The sequence below is a fragment of the Pelodiscus sinensis genome, chromosome 5, assembly GCF_052426305.1.
Source record: "Pelodiscus sinensis isolate ZL-2025 chromosome 5, ASM5242630v1, whole genome shotgun sequence".
NCBI classification, from domain to species: domain Eukaryota; kingdom Metazoa; phylum Chordata; order Testudines; family Trionychidae; genus Pelodiscus; species Pelodiscus sinensis.
The window spans coordinates 130,175,305-130,195,449 of NC_143056.1; the positions used below are offsets into that span (position 1 = coordinate 130,175,305).

Below are 20,145 nucleotides of genomic sequence, written 5' to 3' on the forward strand. Positions count from 1 at the left end.
ACGGGGATTGGGGGGAAGCTGAGCAGACAGGGGGGCTGGTCAGAGGGGGATTTGGGGGGAAGCTGAGCAGACAGGGGGGCTGGTCAGAGGGGGATTTGGGGGGAAGCTGAGCAGACAGGGGGGCTGGTCAGACGGGGATTGGGGGGAAGCTGAGCAGACAGGGGGGCTGGTCAGAGGGGGATTTGGGGGGAAGCTGAGCAGACAGGGGGGCTGGTCAGAGGGGGATTTGGGGGGAAGCTGAGCAGACTGGGGGCTGGTCAGACGGGGATTGGGGGGAAGCTGAGCAGACAGGGGGGCTGGTCAGACGGGGATTGGGGGGTGAGGTTCGGCGGGGGGGGGTCCGGGCGGGGGGCCCGAGCAGACGGTGCCTCTGGGCTGAGTCTGGGCGGGGGAGGGAAGCTCCCCGCACGGTGCCCCCCCTTGGCTGGGGCAGGGCGCCGGGCGGGCCGCGGGGGAGGTTCCCGGCCGGGGGAGGGTCTGACCCGGCCCGGGGAAGAGGAAGTCCCGGGCTGCTCCTGCCCCAGCCCCGCGGAGCCGCCGCTGCATGAGGAGGTAGGACCCGGAGCCGCGGGGGGGCGTGTGGGGCAGCCTGGCGGGGCCCGGCCCCACGTGCTGCCGCCGCCGCCTCTTCCGCATCCCGTGCCGGCGCTTCCCCCCCCCCCCGCTCCCTCCGCAGCAGCGGGGCGGGATCCCAGGCAGGGTCCCCCCGCTGCGGGGCTGGGCTGAGCCCTGGGATCTCCCCCCCCCCCGGGCTTAGGACCCCCCCGTATCATGCAAACCAAGGGGGGGGGGGGCGGATGCAGCACCCCTCCTTCCAGCGCCTCCGCCCTGCGCCCCCCCAGCCCTGGCCCAGCCTGGGGTCTGCTGTAGCCACTGGTGGGTCCGAGCTGCCTTGCCCCCCTCCCTCTCTGGGGCGGCACCGCCAGTGTCCAGGCCCCCGGGGCTGCACTGGGCTGGGCATGGCGCACAGCGTGCTGGGATGGCACATCACTGTGGGGCCCACGTATGCCCCGTCCCCGTCACAGCCGCACGCCCCACGGGGGGTCGGACGTTCCTCTGCGTGCCCCCCGCTGGGGCGGGGCAGGGCTGTGCCCCTGGGATGGGGGGAGGGGGCGTGGATGCTCGGCAGCACCCAGAACATTTGGGCAGCCCCAGGAAGTGACCAGTACGTCCCCTCTGTCTTCTACACGTGGCCAAGTGGCCTACGCTGCCCCTAGCTGCAGACGCCACCCCAGCAGCTCCCATTGGCCACGCTCCGCGGCCAATGGGAGCTGCAGAGTTGGTTCTAGTGCGTAGGGATGGCCTGGGAGCCAGACTGCAGGTTGCTTCCGGCATCTGGGTGGTGCCAGGGCAGGTCGGGAGGCTGCCTTACCCCAGACTCTTAGCAGGCTATTAAGTCTGGGTTGGTTTCAGTAGCTGCCGGGAGCAGGGATGTGAACCACTGGTCGACTATCCGATAAGCAAATGCTTATCGGATAGTCGACATGTTAGTTGACTTGTTGCTCTCCCCTCTTGCTGCCTCCATCAGAAAAAGGCAGTAAAGGGGAATAGGAAGAGGGGGTGCTTCAAAGTGGCGGTGTGGAGCCAGGGCCAGCTGGGGACTCCCCCACTGACCTTGGGTTCCATGTGGCGCTGCCACTTTGAAACACCGCAGGGAGCACGGGGTCAGTGTGGGACTGCTCGAGTCCCTCGCTGGCCCCGGGTTGCTGCACTTCAAAGGTGGAGGAGCCCTTATCGATTAATCAAATAGTCGATGCAGATTGCATCGACTATTCGATTAGCCAATGAATCGAAATTGCACATCCCTAGCCGGGAGATGGATTCTGATTCTAGGAGCCTCCCGGCCAGTCTGGGAGGGGACAACCCACATGCCCCTCCCCTTTTGGAACTAACTCTAGAAGGAGAAATTCAGTTTGCCCTGCCCCCAAGGGGTCTCAGTGTTACCCCATGGGGTGGGCCTCGCTGCCTCCTTCCATTGAGCCTCTGGAATTCCGGCGTTCATGTTTCTGCCTGGGTCCAGACTCCCGGGGGAGTGGGGCTGGGCTTCCGAAACTAATGCACCTCAGCCAGCGTTTGCAGGGACACACGCAGCCTTGATAAACCAGGCGGGTGTATTAGTCACCTGTTCCCCAGCCTGGGGTGGCCCCCTGCTCAGCAGAGAGAACTGGAGGTTAGTGCGTTGGCTGTTCAGGTCAGCCTGAGCCCAGCCATGCTGCTCCGAAGGCCGGACCGTGTTAGGTGGATGCAAGGTGGCCTACTTCAGCCTTATTCTGTAGCATAGGCCAGTCTCTTAGCCTGTCCTGGGAGCAAAAAGTCCTTCCCCCGCCCGGTGGGTAGCAAAATGAACTCTAGGGGAAACTGAGGCACGCACAGGTGGCATAAAAATAGTCTGGAAAATTCCTACTTTGGGGCATCCCTGCAGGTGGAGGGGTTGTTCCTGGCTCAGATCAGAGGTGCCTGTTCTTGTGCATATAGCTACCCATGGGTGACATCTCCAGCTGCGGTGCAGATGTGCCCCCAGAGAGCTCCACTCCAGCTGGGCCCAGTTCTAAAGGGACAGGTGTTGGCCTGGGCACACTCACCTCTCCCATTGTGTGCATGGCGGGGCGTGGCGCCCCAGTGGCAGGAGAGAGGAGAGGGCTTCCCTGAGTGGGGGTGGTGCGGGGGAGCCCTGGAGCCAAGTTCTGCACGGGGGAGCGGGCAGGGAGAGCCGGCCCCAATGCCTCTGCCTGGCCCCCCATGCTGGGGGCAGCTTCAGAAACTGTTTGCAGCGGGCAGGAGCCGGCGACGCCTTGGTGTGGTTCAGCGCCAGGGAGGCTGCCCGACCCCAGTGCCGCTTGGACCCTGCACAGGGAGTGGGACCCCCCCCCCCACATTTCTATGCTTTTGGCTGGGGCCCAGCTTGGGTCCTGGATCACCCCCTCCTCCGCCCCGAGAGCTGCTATGGGGCCTCAGCAGTGGGGTGCGGTGCACACTCAGGATCCCCTAGTGACCCCATTTGACCTTCTCCCCAAAATGCTTGCCTGGCAGCAAGGGCATCACGTGCCTCGTCTCTGCCCCGTGGGGGCTCGGCTGTGCCCCCCCCGGAGGAGAGCGTGTTGCTAGCCCTGACTCAGGCCCGGCTGAGGCTGAGCTGGGTGGGGGGAGGGGGGCCGTGCTACTGGAAACTATTTTGCAACCTCCCGGATCAGAAAAGTCCCGGGTGACTCAGCTGAGCTGCTGCTGGCGTCTGGTGAGCTGAGCGGTGGAGCCGTGTCCCCGGGAGGGTCCCTTACGCCGTGCACCCCCCGTCAGCCGCGAGGCCGTCCCCGAGGTGAGCCGCTGGCTGGCACGGCTGCTGAGGTGCCGGCTGGACCCGGGGCTGGGGCGGGGGGTGGGAGGTTGTCCGGGGGTCAAGCAACCGGGGATGGGCAGGGACGCTTTGTAACCCGGAGTGTGAGCCTAGCGGGAGTGGGGGCTCCTGGCCGTGCCCACGCCTCCCCCTGAGCTGCCAGCATTGGGGTGACCCTGGGAGCTGCCCTGTTTGACCCTGCCGGCTCCTGCTCCCGGCACCAACCACTTCCTCTCCTCCCTGCCTGGAGAGGAACCCGTCCCCACGCGCTCCCCGGCTGCTGCCATGCGGCTTCTGGCGCCTCCTGCACCCGCACCCCTCCTCGTGGGTCTCGATCCTGGTGGAGGGCTGGGTCTCCGTGCCCCCCACGTGACCGACTCTCCCTGTCCCCCAGCATCGCCATGGGCTCCATGTTCCGCAGCGAGGAGGTGTGCCTGGCCCAGCTCTTCCTGCAGTCGGCCTCGGCCTACGCCTGCGTCAGCGAGCTGGGAGAGAGGGGGCTCGTGGAGTTCAGAGACGTACGTGTGGGGGTGGGGGAAGGTGGCCGTGGGCATCTCATCTGCCAAAGCGGGGGGATCTGGGCCCTTGCTCGGGTGTTGTGGGGTTCGGGGCAGCTGGTCCCTACCTGGGGTGCTAGGAGGTGGGGGAGGGGTCTTTGACCCAGGGGAGTGTGGGGGTGGCTGGTCTCTGTGGGGAGACAGGAGGAGCCGGGGTCCCTGACTGGGGAGAGGTAGGGGTGGGTGGCTCCCATAGGTGCAGGGTCCCTGACTGAGGGGCTGATGGGGCCGCTGATCCCTGGTGTGGTGGGCCGGAGGAATTGGGGTCCCTGACCAATGTGTCCAAACGGCTGGTCCCAGTGTGGGCAGGAGTTGGGGGTTCCTGACCAAGGGGCTGTTGGGGTGGCAGGTCCCAGGGTGGCCCCCTAGAGTCAGGGCCTCCCACAGGGCAGGCTGAAATTGGGTTCTTATGTGTTGTCTCTGCCCCGCCCCCCAGCTCAACCCCAATGTCAACGCCTTCCAGCGGCGCTTTGTGGGCGAGGTGCGGCGCTGTGAGGACATGGAGAAAACTTTCAGTGAGTGCCTGCCCCCCCTGGGTGGGGAGGCGTCTGCTGGGGGGCAGGATCACACGTGGGGCATCTCTAGGACTTTGGGGGCCCCGTGGGGTCAGGGGAAGGGAGGATATTCTCTGGAGTGGTAGAGACCCTGTGGGGAGGGAAGCATGTCTCTTGCGGGGGGGACGTCTCTCTGGGGTGTCAGGGACGGGATGTGGGGCTGGGAGCCTGGGGTGGGGGATGGAGGGGTCTGTCTGTGGTGGCAGATACCCAACCGTGTGGGGGCATCTCTCTGAGTGGGTACCTGATGTTGCTGGAGGAAGTGTCTCTCACAAACACAGACCCCATGGATCTCATGTACCAGGCCTTTCAGAGAGCCCTTGACAAGGTCTCTCGCCAAAGGCTGGTAAGCAAGGGAAGCTGTCCTGGGATAAGAGGGAAGGGCCTCTCATGGGTCAGGAACTGGTTAGAAGATAGAAGGCAAGGGGGTAGGAGTCAATGGTCAGTTTTCGCACAGGAGAGAGGTAAAGAGCAGTGTCTCCCAGGGGTCTGTTCTGGGATCGGGGCTGGTCAACCTGCAAGATTCATAAATGGTCTGGAAAAAGGGGGCAAACAGCGAGGTGGCAAAGTTTGCAGATGAAGATAGCTAAGTCCAAAGCAGCGTGCGAAGAGGTAGCAAAAGATCTCTCCAAACTAGGTGAGCGGGCAACTCAGTGGCAGGTGGAATTCACTGTTGATTACTGCAGAGTGATGCACCGTGTGATCCCAACTACACGTAAACATTAATAGGATGTAAATTAGCTGTTACCACACAAGGAAGAGATCTTGGAGTCCTCGTGGATAGTTCTCTACAAACATCTGTTCAGTGTGCAGTGGCAGTCACACACGCCAAAAAAAAAAAGCTAACCATGTTAGGAACCTTAGAGGGATAGATAATAAGACAAAACATACCACAACGCTGCTGTTTACGTCTATGATATGCCCTCACCTCGAATACTGCATGCAGTTCCGGGCACCTCATCTCTAGAAAGAGATGTTCAAAATGGAAAAGGTACAGAGAAGGGCCACAAACATGACGAGGGTATAGAACAGCTTCCATGTGAGGACAGATTAAAAAGACTCAGACTATTCATCTCAGACAGGAGATGAGCAAGGGGGAGATGTGACAGGAGTCTATAAAATTGTGACTGATGCAGCAAAAGTGAATACGGAAGTGTTATTTACTCCTTACATGACACAAGGACTAGGGGTCACCTAATGAAATTAACAGGCCAGAAGATTCCAAACGAACAAAAGGAAGTAATTCTTCACATAAGGCTCTGTTAACCTGCAGAACTCCTTGCTGGGGGATATTGTGAAGGCCAAAACTATACCAGGGAATGAGAGTGAGCTAATTTCATGGAGAATAGGCCCATAAATGGCTATTAGCTAGGGACACACTCCCATGGGCTGGGGATGCCAGAAGCTGGGACTGGATGCCAAGGTATGGACCACTCAATAATTGCCCTGTTCTGTTCATTCCCTGTGAAGTACCTGCCACCGGCCCATCAGGATACTGGGTGAGCTGGACCATTGGGCTGCCCCAAAGTGGCCATTCTCATGTTCTTACCTATCTGATGGTTATAGTGTGTGTGGGGGGGTCTCCAGCTGGGTGCCTGCTGGTGGCAGTGGGGGGTGAGGGCAGGCTAGGCATGGGCAGGGCTGATGGGCCCCATGTCCCTGCCGTGCAGCGTTCCTGCACCAGGAGCTGCGGAAGGCCGGGCTGGCACTGGACCCCTGCCCCGAAAGCCCCCGGGCCCCGCTGCCCCGGGATGCCCTGCACATCCAGGACCAGTCGGAGCAGCTGGCGCAGGAGCTGCGGGAAGTGAGCCGCAACCGGGAGTCGCTGAGCGGGCGCCTGCGGGAGCTGCGGGAGTATGTGCAAGTCCTGCGCGAGGGGCAGCGTTTCACCGGCCAGCTGGTGAGTCCTCATGCGGGGGCAGAGCAGGGACCTGGGGGGGCTGGAAGGGGATAGATGGAGAAGAGGGTGTGACAGGAGCTCGGGGCTGCCCTCTGTCCCTCCAACCTGGAATTCCTCTCTTGCTGTGATGCTGATGTCGAGCTACAACCCTGGGATCGGCCCGGCGCTCCCACAGCCGTCCACAGGCAGGGGCCGCCCCGCGGTTACGTGAACGCTCGCCCAGCCCCTCGGGAGCCCGCACGCGGGAGGGTCCGCCAAACGCTCCCTCCGTGCGGAGAGGACGTTGCCGATCGAGCTGGGATTTCCCAAGCATCCAGCCAAAGCGCACGCGAGCCGAGGTCGAATACAAAACCGATTTAGTCGCTACAGAAAGACCCGATCTGAAGTGAGGATCAGTGGCAGGCGCGGTGCTCAAAAGCTGGTTATTTCAGACATAAAATGAAAAAAAAAAAAACCAACCCGTTCACCGTCTTAAGTTCTACCGACGAAACAGGGTTCGAAGCTCGCCCTGGCTGAGGGCTACAAGCGGGTTACCGATCCCCAATACACCAACTGGACTCCCTTTTCCAGCCTGCACCCCCTTCCCCAGTTCTAAGGCTTTGTCCTCCAGGTGTTGCTCCCAGCTGTTGAGTTGGGAAGGGAGAGAGGCCAAGCTGAGACAGGAGGTCGCTTCTCTTGTGTAGCTTCTCTCCGCTTGCTGGAAAACCCTTTGCTGTGGGGATCAGGCAGCCCCCGTGGGTCAGGCCATCCCCACTGCATACACGTTCTGTCCGAGAAGCGTCTGTGATGGCTGCCGAGAGCGTGGATTCGGTCCAGTGGGTCACCCGCACGTCTGGCTGGTCCTTGGCTGCCGTTGAAGGTTGGCGGGGGCCTCGCCCGACCTCACAGAGTATCGGTAACCCGTGTAGCGTTGCTTAACTCGGCATGCGGCGACAGCACACGCAACCCCACGGGACAGTCAGGTCCCACAGAGCACAACTCCCACTGTGACCCCTCACAAGACACGCTATGCACAACACGTACCCTAATTCTGTGACCGTGGAGAAGTTGGTTGTTTCAGGGGGCTGCTTTGAGGGGGCAGAATGGAAGGAAAGGTGGGAGGCAGAGAGGGGATGGGAGGAGAGGGGGTGTCTCAGGAGTGGGGGGCAGAGAAGGGTGGAGTGGATTACCCCCAGGGCTGGGCAGTGATGTGTGTGGGGGCCAAGGGTGGATTGCTGGCAGAGAAGGGAAGGAGGAGGGGGGATACCGTGGTACTGGGTGCCTGGCAAAAGGAGAAGGAGGGCAAGGAGCTGGTTGCCAGGGAAGGAGAGGGGTACCGTGGCACTGGTTGCCAGGGAAGGAGAGGGGTACCACGGCACTGGTTGCCAGGGAAGGAGGGAGGGTACTATGGCACTGGTTGCCAGGGAAGGAGAAGAGTACCACGGCACTGGTTGCCAGGGAAGGAGAGGAGTACCACGGCACTGGTTGCCAGGGAAGGAGAGGGGTACCATGGCACTGGTTGCCAGGGAAGGAGAGGAGTACCACGGCACTGGTTGCCAGGGAAGGAGGAAGGTACTGTGGCACTGGTTGCTAGGGAAGGAGAGGGTACCGTGGCACTGGTTGCCAGGGAAGGAGGGGGTACCGTGGCACTGGTTGCCAGGGAAGGAGGAAGGTACCATGGCACTGGTTGCCAGGGAAGGAGGAAGGTACCATGGCACTAGTTGCCAGGGAAGGAGGAAGGTACCATGGCACTGGTTGCCAGGGAAGGAGAGGGTACCGTGGCACTGGTTGCCAGGGAAGGAGAGGGGTACCATGGCACTGGTTGCCAGGGAAGGAGGAAGGTACCATGGCACTAGTTGCCAGGGAAGGAGGGGGTACCATGGCACTGGTTGCCAGGGAAGGAGGGGAGTACCACGGCACTGGTTGCCAGGGAAGGAGGGGGTACCGTGGCACTGGTTGCCAGGGAAGGAGAGGAGTACCACGGCACTGGTTGCCAGGGAAGGAGAGGGGTACCATGGCACTGGTTGCCAGGGAAGGAGGGGGTACCACGGCACCGGTTGCCAGGGAAGGAGGGGGTACCGTGGCACTGGTTGCCAGGGAAGGAGGGGGTACCGTGGCACTGGTTGCCAGGGAAGGAGGGGGTACCGTGGCACTGGTTGGAGGAGACACCGTGGTGCCGGTTGCCTGTGGGAGGGAGGAGGAAGGACCCAGTGGGGCTGGGTGGCTCCCCTGACAGTCTCTCTCTCCATGTGGCAGGTGTCCATGGGCTCCCCCGCTCGGCCCCGTGCCCTCTCGGACCAGGAGCCCCTGCTCCACCCGGCCATGGCGCAGCGACTTGACGTCAAAATCAAGTGAGTCCGCGGGATGAGTTGCAGTGGGGGCAGCAGCTGTGGGGCAGGCCCCTCCTGGGATGCTGTGGGGGTGGAAGGCAGAGCAGAGCCATGCCTGGGGGTGTGGTGGTGCCATGCCTGCCTTGGGCGCCGTGGGGCTGTTCCACCCTGGGGTGCCAGCTCCCCCCCATTGGTTCTCTCTTCTCTCCCCTCCCCCAGCTTTGTGGCGGGCGTGATCCACCCGTGGCGGGTGACCTCCTTCGAGCGGCTGCTGTGGCGCGCCTGCCGCGGGTACCTCATCGCCAACTTCGTGGAGATGGCGGAGCCCATGGAGGACCCGGCCACGGTAAGTGGGGGGCGGGGAGCTGCAGGGGGTGAATCTGAGTGAGGTGGGGGCTGGGAGTATCGGGGGAGTTGCAGTCGCCCCTCTGCTGTGCTGAGGCTCATGGGTAAGGTCTCCCCCCCGCTCCGCAGGGCGAGAGCATCACCTGGGTTATCTTCCTCATTTCCTACTGGGGAGAGCAGATCGGACAGAAAATCCGCAAGATCGCAGACTGGTGAGTGCTGCCCGCCCCGTCCCTCGCCGTCCATGCAGCCGTCTATCTGTCTGTCCACCCCCAGCCACTCCTGCCCCAAGCTCCGACGCTCCCTCTGCCTCCCGCTGCCATGCGAGGGGTCTCGGTGCCAGGCTGGAGCCGCCCTCCTTCCTGTCGGTGGGGGGGTGTTTCTTGGGGGCAGCCCTTCCCCTCCCTTGTGCCTTGGCATGGCTGCTCCCAGAGGGAAGTGGGAGCCCCTTGTGGTCGGCTGGCCATAGGAGGTGCAGAACTGAGGGCAGTCATTTTGTCTCCACCCTACACAACCCCTTCCCCCTCCCCCCAAGTACGCCCCCTCCAGGACACCCCCCCATTCACCCCTCTCATCTCCCCAGCTTCCACTGCCACACGTACCCCTACGCCGACAGGGAGGCCGACCGGCTGGAGACGCTGAGCGGGCTGCTCACCCAGATAAACGACCTCACCGTGGTGAGATGGGGCGGGAGGGGCGCGCTGGGGATGCTCCCTGATGGGGGGAGCTGGGGGGGGAGGCAGGGACACTCCCTGATCCACCCCCTCCAGCCTTAAGGGTCCCAGGCTGCAGTGAGGCGGGCAGCAGAGGGGGTATATTGGGGCGGGGGCCGTGTGGTGCCAGCTGTGTGGGATATTGGGGGTTGGACTTTGCCCCTGTGACCCCCCCCCTCTGCCGGCAGGTGCTGGGGGAGACGGAGCAGTATCTGTCCCAGGTGCTGCAGAAGGTGGTGCTGACGCTGCCGGCCTGGCGCGTGAAGGTGCAGAAGATGAAGGCCATCTACCTCATCCTCAACCAGTGCAGCTTCAACGTCATCGAGAAGTGCCTCATCGCCGAGGTGTGGTGCCCCGTGCGCGACCTGCCGCAGGTGCAGGAGGCCCTGCGCCACGGATCAGTAAGTGCTGCCACCTGCCCCCCCCCCGCCCCCGGTATTGGTATGTGCCCCCTCCCCCTGCTTCTCCAATTAGTACATGCCGCTGCCCGCCCCCTCCAGGCCATGGATTGGTAAGTGCTGCCACCTGCCCCCCCCCCCCCCGGCATTGGTACGTGCCCCCTCCCCCCCCCGCACCTCCAATTAGTACATGCCCCCTCCAGGCCACGGATCAGTAAGTGCTGCCACCTGTCCCCCCTCCCCCCGGCATTGGTACGTGCCCCCTCCCCCTGCTTCTCCAATTAGTACATGCCGCTGCCCGCCCCCTCCAGGCCACGGATTGGTAAGTGCCACCACCTATCCGCCCCCCGCCGGCATTGGTACGTGCTCCCTCCCCTCCGCACCTCCAATTAGTACATGCCCCCTCCAGGCCACGGATCAGTAAGTGCTGCCACCTGTCCCCCCTCCCCCCGGCATTGGTACGTGCCCCCTCCCCCTGCTTCTCCAATTAGTACATGCCGCTGCCCGCCCCCTCCAGGCCACGGATTGGTAAGTGCCACCACCTATCCGCCCCCCGCCGGCATTGGTACGTGCTCCCTCCCCTCCGCACCTCCAATTAGTACATGCCCCCTCCAGGCCACGGATTGGTAAGTGCCACCACCTATCCGCCCCCCGCCGGCATTGGTACGTGCTCCCTCCCCTCCGCACCTCCAATTAGTACATGCCCCCTCCAGGCCACGGATTGGTAAGTGCCACCACCTGCCCCCCCGTCCACATTGGTATGTGCCCTCCCATATCAGTATTTGTGTCCCCCCCACACCTCGAATTAATACATGCCACTGCCCACCCCCTCCAGGCCATGGATCTGTAAGTGCTGCCCCCCTCCCCCCCAACTGCTACATGCCAACATCTCCCCCCCCCCAAGAATTAGTACATCCCCCCCACAGACTGGTACATGCCACTGTGCCACAGTTTGGTCCATGCCAACATCAGCCTCCCCCACTCTGATGGATCGTACCTACCCCCCACGGCCTCCAGGTCACAGATCAGTACATACCCAAATACGTTTTTCTGCTGCCCCCCCCCCCCCATGGAGTGATACACGCCCTCCCTCCCCCCCCCCCGCAATCAGTATATGTCTCCCCTGCCCTCTCTTCCATGCCGTGCATTGTTACATGCCGTCGCCGCCTCCTGTCGCCCCCCCACTCCTGCGCCACAGACCAGTGTGTGTCTCTGCCTGGTCCCAGATCTCCTTTCCTTGCAGCACAAGAGCGGCTCGGGGGTGGAGTCCTTCGTGCACCGGATCCCCAGCGCCGAGAGCCCCCCCACCCTCATCCGCACCAACAAGTTCACCACCGGCTTCCAGAGCATCGTCGACGCCTATGGGGTGGCCAGTTACCAGGAGGTGAACCCGGGTAAGGGGCTTCTGGGGCTACTCCCTGCCCCCCTGAGCCAGCCAGTCCCCTCCCCTGGATGTGGATCGGAGCCAGCACACGGCCCGTGTCTGGACTGTGGGGTGGTCTGGGCCTGCATGGGGCTGGGGGGGCCTGTCTGACGTGTTTCCTGCCCCCCCCCCCAGCGCCCTACACCATCATCACCTTCCCCTTCCTGTTTGCCGTCATGTTTGGGGACGTGGGCCACGGGCTGCTGATGTTCCTCTTCGCCCTCTGGATGGTGCTGGCCGAGCGCAGCCCCCGCCTGAGGGAGGCGCGCAACGAGGTGAGGGGGGCCCGGCTGGGGGGCTGGGGCTGTGAGGGAGCGGCACCTCCATGGGTCTGTCTGCCCCCAGATCTGGAAGACGTTCTTCGAGGGGCGCTACCTGATCCTGCTCATGGGGGCCTTCTCCATCTACACCGGCCTCATCTACAACGAGTGCTTCAGCAAGGCCACCGCCATCTTCCCCTCTGCCTGGAGCGTGGCCACCATGGTCAACCAGTCCAACTGGAGGTGGGCACCGCCCCTCGCCTGCCCCCCCGGGGCTCTGCCCGCCCCCCCGCCTGGTACCCTCCCCCCACGGGGCCCTGCCCGCCCCCCCGCCTGGTACCCTCCCCCCACGGGGCCCTGCCCGCCCCCCCGCCTGGTACCCTCCCCCCACGGGGCCCTGCCCGCCCCCCTGCCTGGTACCCTCCCCCCACGGGGCCCTGCCCGCTCCCCCCTCCTGGTACCCTCCCCCACGGGGCCCTGCCCGCCCCCCCTGCCTGGTACCCTCCCCCCACGGGGCCCTGCCCCCCCCCCCCTCCTGGTACCCTCCCCCCACGGGGCCCTGCCCGCCCCCCCCGCCTGGTACCCTCCCCCCACGGGGCCCTGCCCGCCCCCCCGCCTGGTACCCTCCCCCCACGGGGCCCTGCCCGCCCCCCCGCCTGGTACCCTCCCCCCACGGGGCCCTGCCCGCCCCCCCTGCCTGGTACCCTCCCCCCACGGGGCCCTGCCCGCTCCCCCCTCCTGGTACCCTCCCCCACGGGGCCCTGCCCGCCCCCCCCGCCTGGTACCCTCCCCCCACGGGGCCCTGCCCGCCCCCCCGCCTGGTACCCTCCCCCCACGGGGCCCTGCCCGCCCCCCTGCCTGGTACCCTCCCCCCACGGGGCCCTGCCTGCTCCCCTGCCTGGTATCCTGCTCTCCCTGCAGGACCCCAGCCTGCTTGCTACCCCCAGTGGATTCCCTCCTGCTACCCTGACCCCATCTCCTATCCCCCATGGGGTCCCTCCCTTCGCACCCCTCCCTGCTCCCCCACCTGGTACTTTGTTGTCTGTCCCCGTCTGGTACCTTGGTGCCCCCCTTTGGGACCTCTGCCTGCTTCCCCCACAGGGTCCCTCTTCTCACACATCATCCTGGTCCCCTACCCCCGTACCCACTTGTGGGATCTCCCCCCTCCCCCTCCCCTCCACTGGAATTCCATCCCATTCCCAGCTCCCCACCGCGTGTGCTCCCTCCCCGCCACCTGCCCCTGCATATCCCTGCCCCAGCGCTGCCTCCCCACGTCCTGCGACTCCCACTCCACCCAGCACCCCGTGTCCTTCTGACACTGACCCCCCTGTTCCCCCAGATCAGAGTACTTAGCAAGAAACGCCTTCCTCAGCCTGAACCCCAACGTCACGGGAGTCTTCAGGGGACCCTACCCCTTTGGGATTGACCCGGTGAGTAGGGGGGGATGGGAGGACATGCTGGCTGGCTCCCCCCGACCCTCGCCTTGCTCCCCCCACCGGGCACCGTGTGCCCACCCTGGCTCAGGTGCCGCTTCTCACCTGGCTGCAGATCTGGAGCATGGCCAACAACCACCTCAACTTCCTCAACTCCTTCAAGATGAAGATGTCGGTGATTCTGGGCATCGTCCACATGAGCTTCGGGGTGCTGCTCGGCGTCTTCAACCACGTGTGAGTCACTGCTCCCCCCACCCGGCCACGCCGCCCACGCCCACCCATTCTGACCACTTACGCTGCCCCCACCCGGCCACGCCACCCACGCCCACCCATTCTGACCACTTATGCTGTCCCCACCTGGCCACGCCACCCACGCCCACCCATTCTCACCACTTACGCTCCCCCCACCCGGCCACGCCACCCACGCCCACCCATTCTGACCACTTACGCTGCCCCCACCCGGCCACGCCACCCACGCCCACCCATTCTCACCACTTACACTCCCCCCACCCAGCCACGCCACCCACGCCCACCCATTCTGACCACTTACGCTGTCCCCACCCGGCCACGCCACCCACGCCCACCCATTCTGACCACTTACGCTGTCCCCACCTGGCCACGCCACCCACACCCACCCATTCTGACCACTTACGCTGCCCCCACCTGGCCACGCCACCCACGCCCACCCATTCTGACCACTTATGCTGTCCCCACCTGGCCACGCCACCCACGCCCACCCATTCTCACCACTTACGCTCCCCCCACCCGGCCACGCCACCCACGCCCACCCATTCTGACCACTTACGCTGTCCCCACCTGGCCACGCCACCCACGCCCACCCATTCTGACCACTTACGCTGCCCCCACCTGGCCACGCCACCCACGCCCACCCATTCTGACCACTTATGCTGCCCGCACCTGGCCACCCACACCGCCTGCGCCCAGCCACACAGCCCGCACCCGGCAATGCTGCCTGTGCCCAGCCACGCCACCCGCGCCCAGTCACGACGCCCGCACCCGGCAATGCTGCCTGCGCCCAGCCACACCGCCCGCACCCAGTCACGACGCCTGCGCCCGGCCACACCGCCCACGCCTGGCCATGGCAGCTGTGCCCAGCCACGGTGCCTGCACCCGGCCATGCCGCCTGTGCCCAGCCACAATGCCTGCACCTGGCCATGCCGCCTGTGCCCAGCCACACCGCCCACATCTGGCCACGCTGCCTGCGCTCACCCACGCTGCCCACTTGCGCCAGCCACACCCAGCCACCCTGCTCACACCTGGTCACTCCACCCACACACCCCACACCCAGCCAAGCCACCTGCAGCCGGCCACCCACCCATGCCCAACCATACCACTCACACCTTGCCGTGCCTTCCACATCCCCTGCACACAGCCACGCCACCCGTACCCTGCCACACTGCCTACGCCTGGTCATGATGCCTGTGTCCAACTGCACTGCCCACTTGTGGTGCCCACACCGCTCACACCCAAGTGCACTGCCCACTTGCCCACGTCCGTGCTCCCACCTGTGCTACCCACACCTGCTCACGTCACCCATGCATGCCATCCCCCATGCCCTTTGTTTGGGCCTGCCTGTTGCATCCTGGCCCTGCAGACCACATGATCTAGAGGAGAGGGCCCCAAAGCCTGGCATATCCCCCCAGCCTCTCCCTGTGCCCAGGGATCTGTGTCTGTGGGAAATGCAGGCCCTGGATGGGAACTGTCTGCCAGGACTGGCGCCTGAGTCTGGGGCCCTGCTGGCTGACAGACCCTGGATGTACCCCTCTTGCCCTCAAGCCTTCCCTGCCCCAGGGCGTGGCCCTTGTGCGACTGGGGGCACCAGCACCACACGGCACCCTGGGGTGGCCTTGGGACTGGCGCCCAGCACAGATGGGGCGTGCTCGCCCGTTGGCCCAGGGCGTTGCAAGGTGTGAGCAGGCCATGCTGCCAGGCTGGCGAGGAAACCTGCCAGGAAGGGCTGTCCCCCCAGCTCTGCAAAACTGCATGGCTCCCCCAGGGCATGTCCTGACCCCTGGCAGCCCAAAGCAGCCCTCAGCACTGGGAGCCTGCCAGTCGGGGTTGCTGCTCTCCAGTCAGGGCAGTGGTGCAGTCCCTGCGCATGCAGGGCCTGGGCCGATCCCCCTCTTGCTGGCACGCAGGCACTTCAAGCAGCCGTACAAGGTGGTGCTGGTCTTCCTGCCCGAGGTGGTCTTCCTGCTGGCGCTCTTCGGCTACCTCGTCTTCATGATCTTCTACAAGTGGTTCACGTTCAGCGCCGTTAACTCCCTGCTGGCACCCAGCATCCTCATCCACTTCATCGACATGTTCCTCTTCACCGAGAACCCCGAAAACCACCCGCTGTACCCGGGACAGGTAACTCTCCCCAGCAACCACCGGCCGTGTCGGGGACAATTAACACCCCCAGCAACTGCCTGCTGTACCCAGGACAGGCACCCTCTGCCCCTGGGATGGGGACCCTGACAGGCAGTCCCTGCTCTGCCTGGGATGCGAACCCCTACCAGGCTAGCATCTGCAGTCACTTTCCCCTTCCCCCGCCCAGCCTAGTTCCCCCTTGTCCTCCCAAATCTGACCAGTGGGCCCATCACAACCTGCCCCAGACCCATAGCTGGTCTGGGGGGAAGGACCCAACCTCCAGATCCCCCATGCTGCTCCCTGCCCCTGGGGCTGCGCTCATCCCCTTAGGGAGGGAAGTGCACTGGGGCAGAGGGATCACAACACAAAGGGGGTCCCCTGGAACAACATGGGGTTCACTGCCTGATGCAGCCAGTTCCCCTGCCAGTCACAGGACCCATCCAGCCCCCCCATCCCAGCTCACACGAATGGACCCATCCAGCTCCCCCAGCCCAGCTCACACCAATGGACCCATCCAGCTCCCCCCCAGCCCAGCTCACACGAATGGACCCATCCAGCTCCCCCAGCCCAGCTCACACCAATGGACCCATCCAGCTCCCCCCCAGCCCTGCTCACACCAGTGGACCCATCCAGCTCCCTCAGCCCAGCTCACACCAGTGGACCCATCCAGCTCCCCCCAGCCCAGCTCACATCAATGGACTCATCCAGCTCCCCCAGCCCAGCTCACACCAATGGACCTATCCAGCTCCTCCCCATCCCAGCTCACACCAATGGACCCATCCAGCTCCCCCCCAGCCCAGCTCACACCAATGGACCCATCCAGCCCCCCCAGCCCAGCTCAAATCAGTGCCCCCCCAGCTCCCCCAGCCCAGCTCACACCAATGGACCCATCCAGCTCCTCCCCAGCCCAGCTCACACCAATGGACCCATCCAGCTCCTCCCCAGCCCAGCTCACACCAATGGACCCATCCAGCTCCCCCCATCCCAGCTCACACCAATGGACCCATCCAGCTTCTCCCCAGCCCAGCTCACACCAATGGACCCATCCAGCTCCCCCCAAGCCCAGCTCACACCAATGGACCCATCCAGCTCCTCCCCAGCCCAGCTCACACCAATGGACCCATCCAGCTCCCCCCAAGCCCAGCTCACACCAATGGACCCATCCAGCCCCCCCAGCCCAGCTCACACCAATGGACCCATCCAGCCCCCCCAGCCCAGCTCACACCAATGGACCCATCCAGCTCCCCCCAAGCCCAGCTCACACCAATGGACCCATCCAGCCCCCCCCAGCCCAGCTCACACCAATGGACCCATCCAGCTCCCCCCAAGCCCAACTCACACCAATGGACCCATCCAGCTCCCCCCAAGCCCAGCTCACACCAATGGACCCATCCAGCTCCCCCCAAGCCCAACTCACACCAATGGACCCATCCAGCCCCCCCCAGCCCAGCTCACACCAATGGACCCATCCAGCTCCCCCCAAGCCCAACTCACACCAATGGACCCATCCAGCCCCCCCCAGCCCAGCTCACACCAATGGACCCATCCAGCCCCCCCAGCCCAGCTCACACCAGTGCCCCCCCAGCACTGCCAGCTCAGCTCACACTAATGGGACCATCCAACCTGGTTTCCCGTCCCCATGGCACCATCCCCATGCTGGGTCGGACAATGGCCCCTTTAACCTGGTACCCCCTGCATGCTGGCTCAGCCTACATTGGAGGCGGGAAGGCTGCTCACGACCCCCCTCTCCCCACTGCAGGTGACGGTGCAGACTGTGCTGGTCGTCCTGGCTCTGGCGTCAGTGCCTGTCCTGCTCCTGGGCACGCCCGTGTACCTGTGGTGCCAGCACCGCCACCGGCAGCGCCCTCGTCTCGGGGTAAGGGGCTGGGCGGGCACCCCAGGGGGCTGGGCTGGGCTGGGCTGCCTGGCTCCGGCGCCTTTGCAAGTGCAGCAGGGGAGCTGCAGGACCCCGGGGAGGGACAGAGCTGTGAGGGGTAAGGGTGGGGCACCCCCCGCCCCATCTGACACGTGGGTCTGGCCTCTGCACAGCTGGACCCGTCCGGGGAGCGCCAGCCGCTGCTCTCGCAGGAGCCGGAGAACTCAGTGAACGTGACGGAGGCCGACGTGGAGCACGACGGGCACGGCCCCGAGCCGGAGGTGAGAGCCTGTGGCACTGGGACAGAGGGGGCAGGGACCTGCTTTAATGTCTCCTGATGCCACGGTTGTGGCTTCGCCAGTCCCAGGCAGCAGGGGGCGCCCCCAGCAGGACAGGGCCCAGCCATGTTCCATCCCGTGGGAAAGTTGGGGGGCGGGGCCTTGCAGAGGGGCGGGGCTTGACAAGCCCATCCCCTAGCACAGAGTAGCCCTGGAGTGGAAGGCCAGGGCCAGGCGTGGGCAGGAGACCCCGAGGCTGTGAGCGTCAGGGATGGGATGAGTCCCCACCCCCCCACGCCAGCCTTGTGTCCCTCAGCGGCGCCCTGGCCAGTGCTCGGTGTGTGGCGAGCTGAGCATGGCAGCTGGGCTGTGATCTGGGCGCTTCCCCCTCCAGCATGGCAGAACCGGGGCTGGGTGGCTCTCCAGGGCAGCTCCAGATGGCAGGTGTCTGCGCAGGCGGGGGGCAGGGAGAGCTTGTGGGTGGGCCCTGGCACGGCTCAGGGACCAAAGCTGGAGGGGGTGTTTGGGGGTAGCACCCCGCTCCCCACACATGCTGCTGCCCCACGGCCATTCACCCCGTCCTGCTGCCTTGGTGTCTCCAGCACTTTGAATTCTCGGAAGTCTTCATGCACCAGGCCATCCACACCATCGAGTACTGCCTGGGCTGCATCTCCAACACGGCCTCCTACCTCCGCCTGTGGGCGCTCAGCCTGGCCCATGCACGTGAGTCTGGGGGGGGCCTCACAGCCCCAGCCTGGCCCCCACATGCCCTGGGACCCCTCCTGCAGACTCCTGGTGGCTGTAGGGGGTGGGGGGAGCCAGTGGGGGTAGGGCCAGGGTTTGGAGGCAGGGAGGTGGCAGGGGACTGGGTGCTGAGGGAGGCAGGGCTGGGTGCCAAGGCAGGGTGGGTGACATGGCAGGGGAGAGAGGTTGGGCTGGGTGCCAAGGCAGGGTGGGTGGCATGGTAGGAGAGGGAGGAGGGGCTGGGTGCCGAGGCAGGGTGGGTGGCATGGTAGGAGAGGGAGGAGGGGCTGGGTGCTGAGGCAGGGTGGGTGGCATGGTAGGAGAGGGAGGAGGGGCTGGGTGCCGAGGCAGTGTGGGTGGCATGGCAGGGGAGGGAGGTGGGGCTGGGTGCCAAGGCAGGGTGGGTGGCATGGCAGGGGAGGGAGGTGGGGCTGGGTGCCGACAGAGGCCGGGCTGGGTCCCCAGGGGGGGGAAAGGGCGACGTGCCTGACTCTGACCCCCCTCGGTGCCCCCCAGAGCTGTCGGAGGTGTTGTGGACCATGGTGATGCGGAACGGGTTCCTGCCATACCACTATGTGGGTGGGGTGCTGCTGGTGCCTGTCTTCGCCTTCTTCGCCCTGCTGACGGTGGCCATCCTGCTGGTGATGGAGGGGCTGTCGGCTTTCCTGCACGCCCTGCGTCTGCACTGGTGAGCAACCGCCCCCCCAGCACCTGGTGCGGGGCAGCGCTTTGGACTTGGGGCGTGGGGGGAGCAGGCGATGAGCCAGCCGCTGGGTTTACCTGGCTTTCGTGCCCAGCACCCCCTTGGGTGGGGGAAGCCTTCGGGCGGTTTTGGGAGCAGCTGAGTGCACTGACCCCCCTTCTCTGTTGTTTGCAGGGTGGAATTCCAGAACAAGTTCTACGTAGGTGCCGGGTACAAGCTGACCCCCTTCACCTTCCCCCCCGACAGCTGGGAGTAGGCCCGGCCCAGCCCTTCCGCACTAGGTGCCCTTTGCCTCCTACCGTCCCTGTCTCAAAGGGAGGCCGCCCCCTCGCATCCCGTCCTGGGCAGGGGGCTGCTTTTGGATTTGTACCTTCAACATTGGCCTCCTGCTGCCCCCCTCCGGAGCCTGGCTCTGTTCCCCTCCCCCCCCCCGCCCTACCTCTCCTCTCCCTCCCAGCTACCTGCCCTGCCCGCCGGGGCCTGCCTTGGCAGATGGCTTCTGTCCCGACTTTTGTACGATTAAAGATTGAAACGGCCCCGTCTCCTGTCGGTGTGTGAGGGGAAACCGCTGGGCCCCCGGTCGCTGAGCTCTGGAGTGTGAACCTGAGCAGCCTGGGCCCCTCCCCAGCAGATCACGTTGAAGAAGCGGACGTGGAAGGGGCGCCTTGCATGGCCCCAGCCGGTGTGGCGCTGTGGTTACCTCACCCTGCCACCAGGTGGCGATGTGTCCCCCTTGCTGAACTGGCTCAGCCCCCCCGCACTCCCAGGCGAGGACCATGTGCCAGGCTAGCTGTGGCCAAGGCTCCGGTGGCTGCACCCTGGTCAGTTGACTGGGGTGGGGACCGTGCATGGGGGCTGTTCCACGCCGGGCTACCTGCTGCTGCTCCCCACTGAGCTGCATCCTCCCCACCGGCTCCGGGCTCGGGACAAGCAGACTCTGGGCCAGGC

The 20,145-nt window shown here is 65.0% G+C and overlaps 1 protein-coding gene across 3 annotated transcripts; it reads left to right on the forward strand.

Moving 5' to 3' along the window:
• The first annotated feature begins 402 nt into the window (after window positions 1-402).
• On the forward strand, window positions 403-19,732 carry TCIRG1 (T cell immune regulator 1, ATPase H+ transporting V0 subunit a3). Of its 3 annotated transcripts, XM_075928933.2 has the most exons (21): window positions 409-552; window positions 3,192-3,313; window positions 3,726-3,849; window positions 4,325-4,403; window positions 6,113-6,342; window positions 8,578-8,672; window positions 8,871-8,997; window positions 9,126-9,208; window positions 9,580-9,673; window positions 9,898-10,110; window positions 11,351-11,501; window positions 11,666-11,805; window positions 11,876-12,033; window positions 13,130-13,220; window positions 13,339-13,457; window positions 15,383-15,596; window positions 17,356-17,472; window positions 17,646-17,753; window positions 18,353-18,473; window positions 19,011-19,182; window positions 19,372-19,732. In XM_075928933.2, exons 3-21 carry the CDS (start codon window positions 3,733-3,735, stop codon window positions 19,451-19,453), a joined length of 2,511 nt encoding a protein of 836 aa, XP_075785048.1. In that variant the 5' UTR covers window positions 409-552; window positions 3,192-3,313; window positions 3,726-3,732; the 3' UTR covers window positions 19,454-19,732. The 3 variants fall into 3 exon arrangements, with proteins under 3 accessions (XP_075785049.2, XP_075785048.1, XP_075785047.1); XM_075928934.2 differs by lacking the exon at window positions 3,192-3,313 and having other exon boundaries at window positions 403-552; XM_075928932.2 differs by lacking the exon at window positions 409-552 and having other exon boundaries at window positions 583-3,313.
• The last annotated feature ends 413 nt before the right edge of the window (window positions 19,733-20,145 follow it).

Excerpts from the sequence above, each read along its gene's own strand:
- TCIRG1 (XM_075928934.2), top strand. Across the intron at positions 4,404-6,112 it reads GGACATGGAGAAAACTTTCA|CGTTCCTGCACCAGGAGCTG; the intron begins GTGAGTGCCTGC and ends CCTGCCGTGCAG. Across the intron at positions 9,209-9,579 it reads ATCCGCAAGATCGCAGACTG|CTTCCACTGCCACACGTACC; the intron begins GTGAGTGCTGCC and ends TCATCTCCCCAG.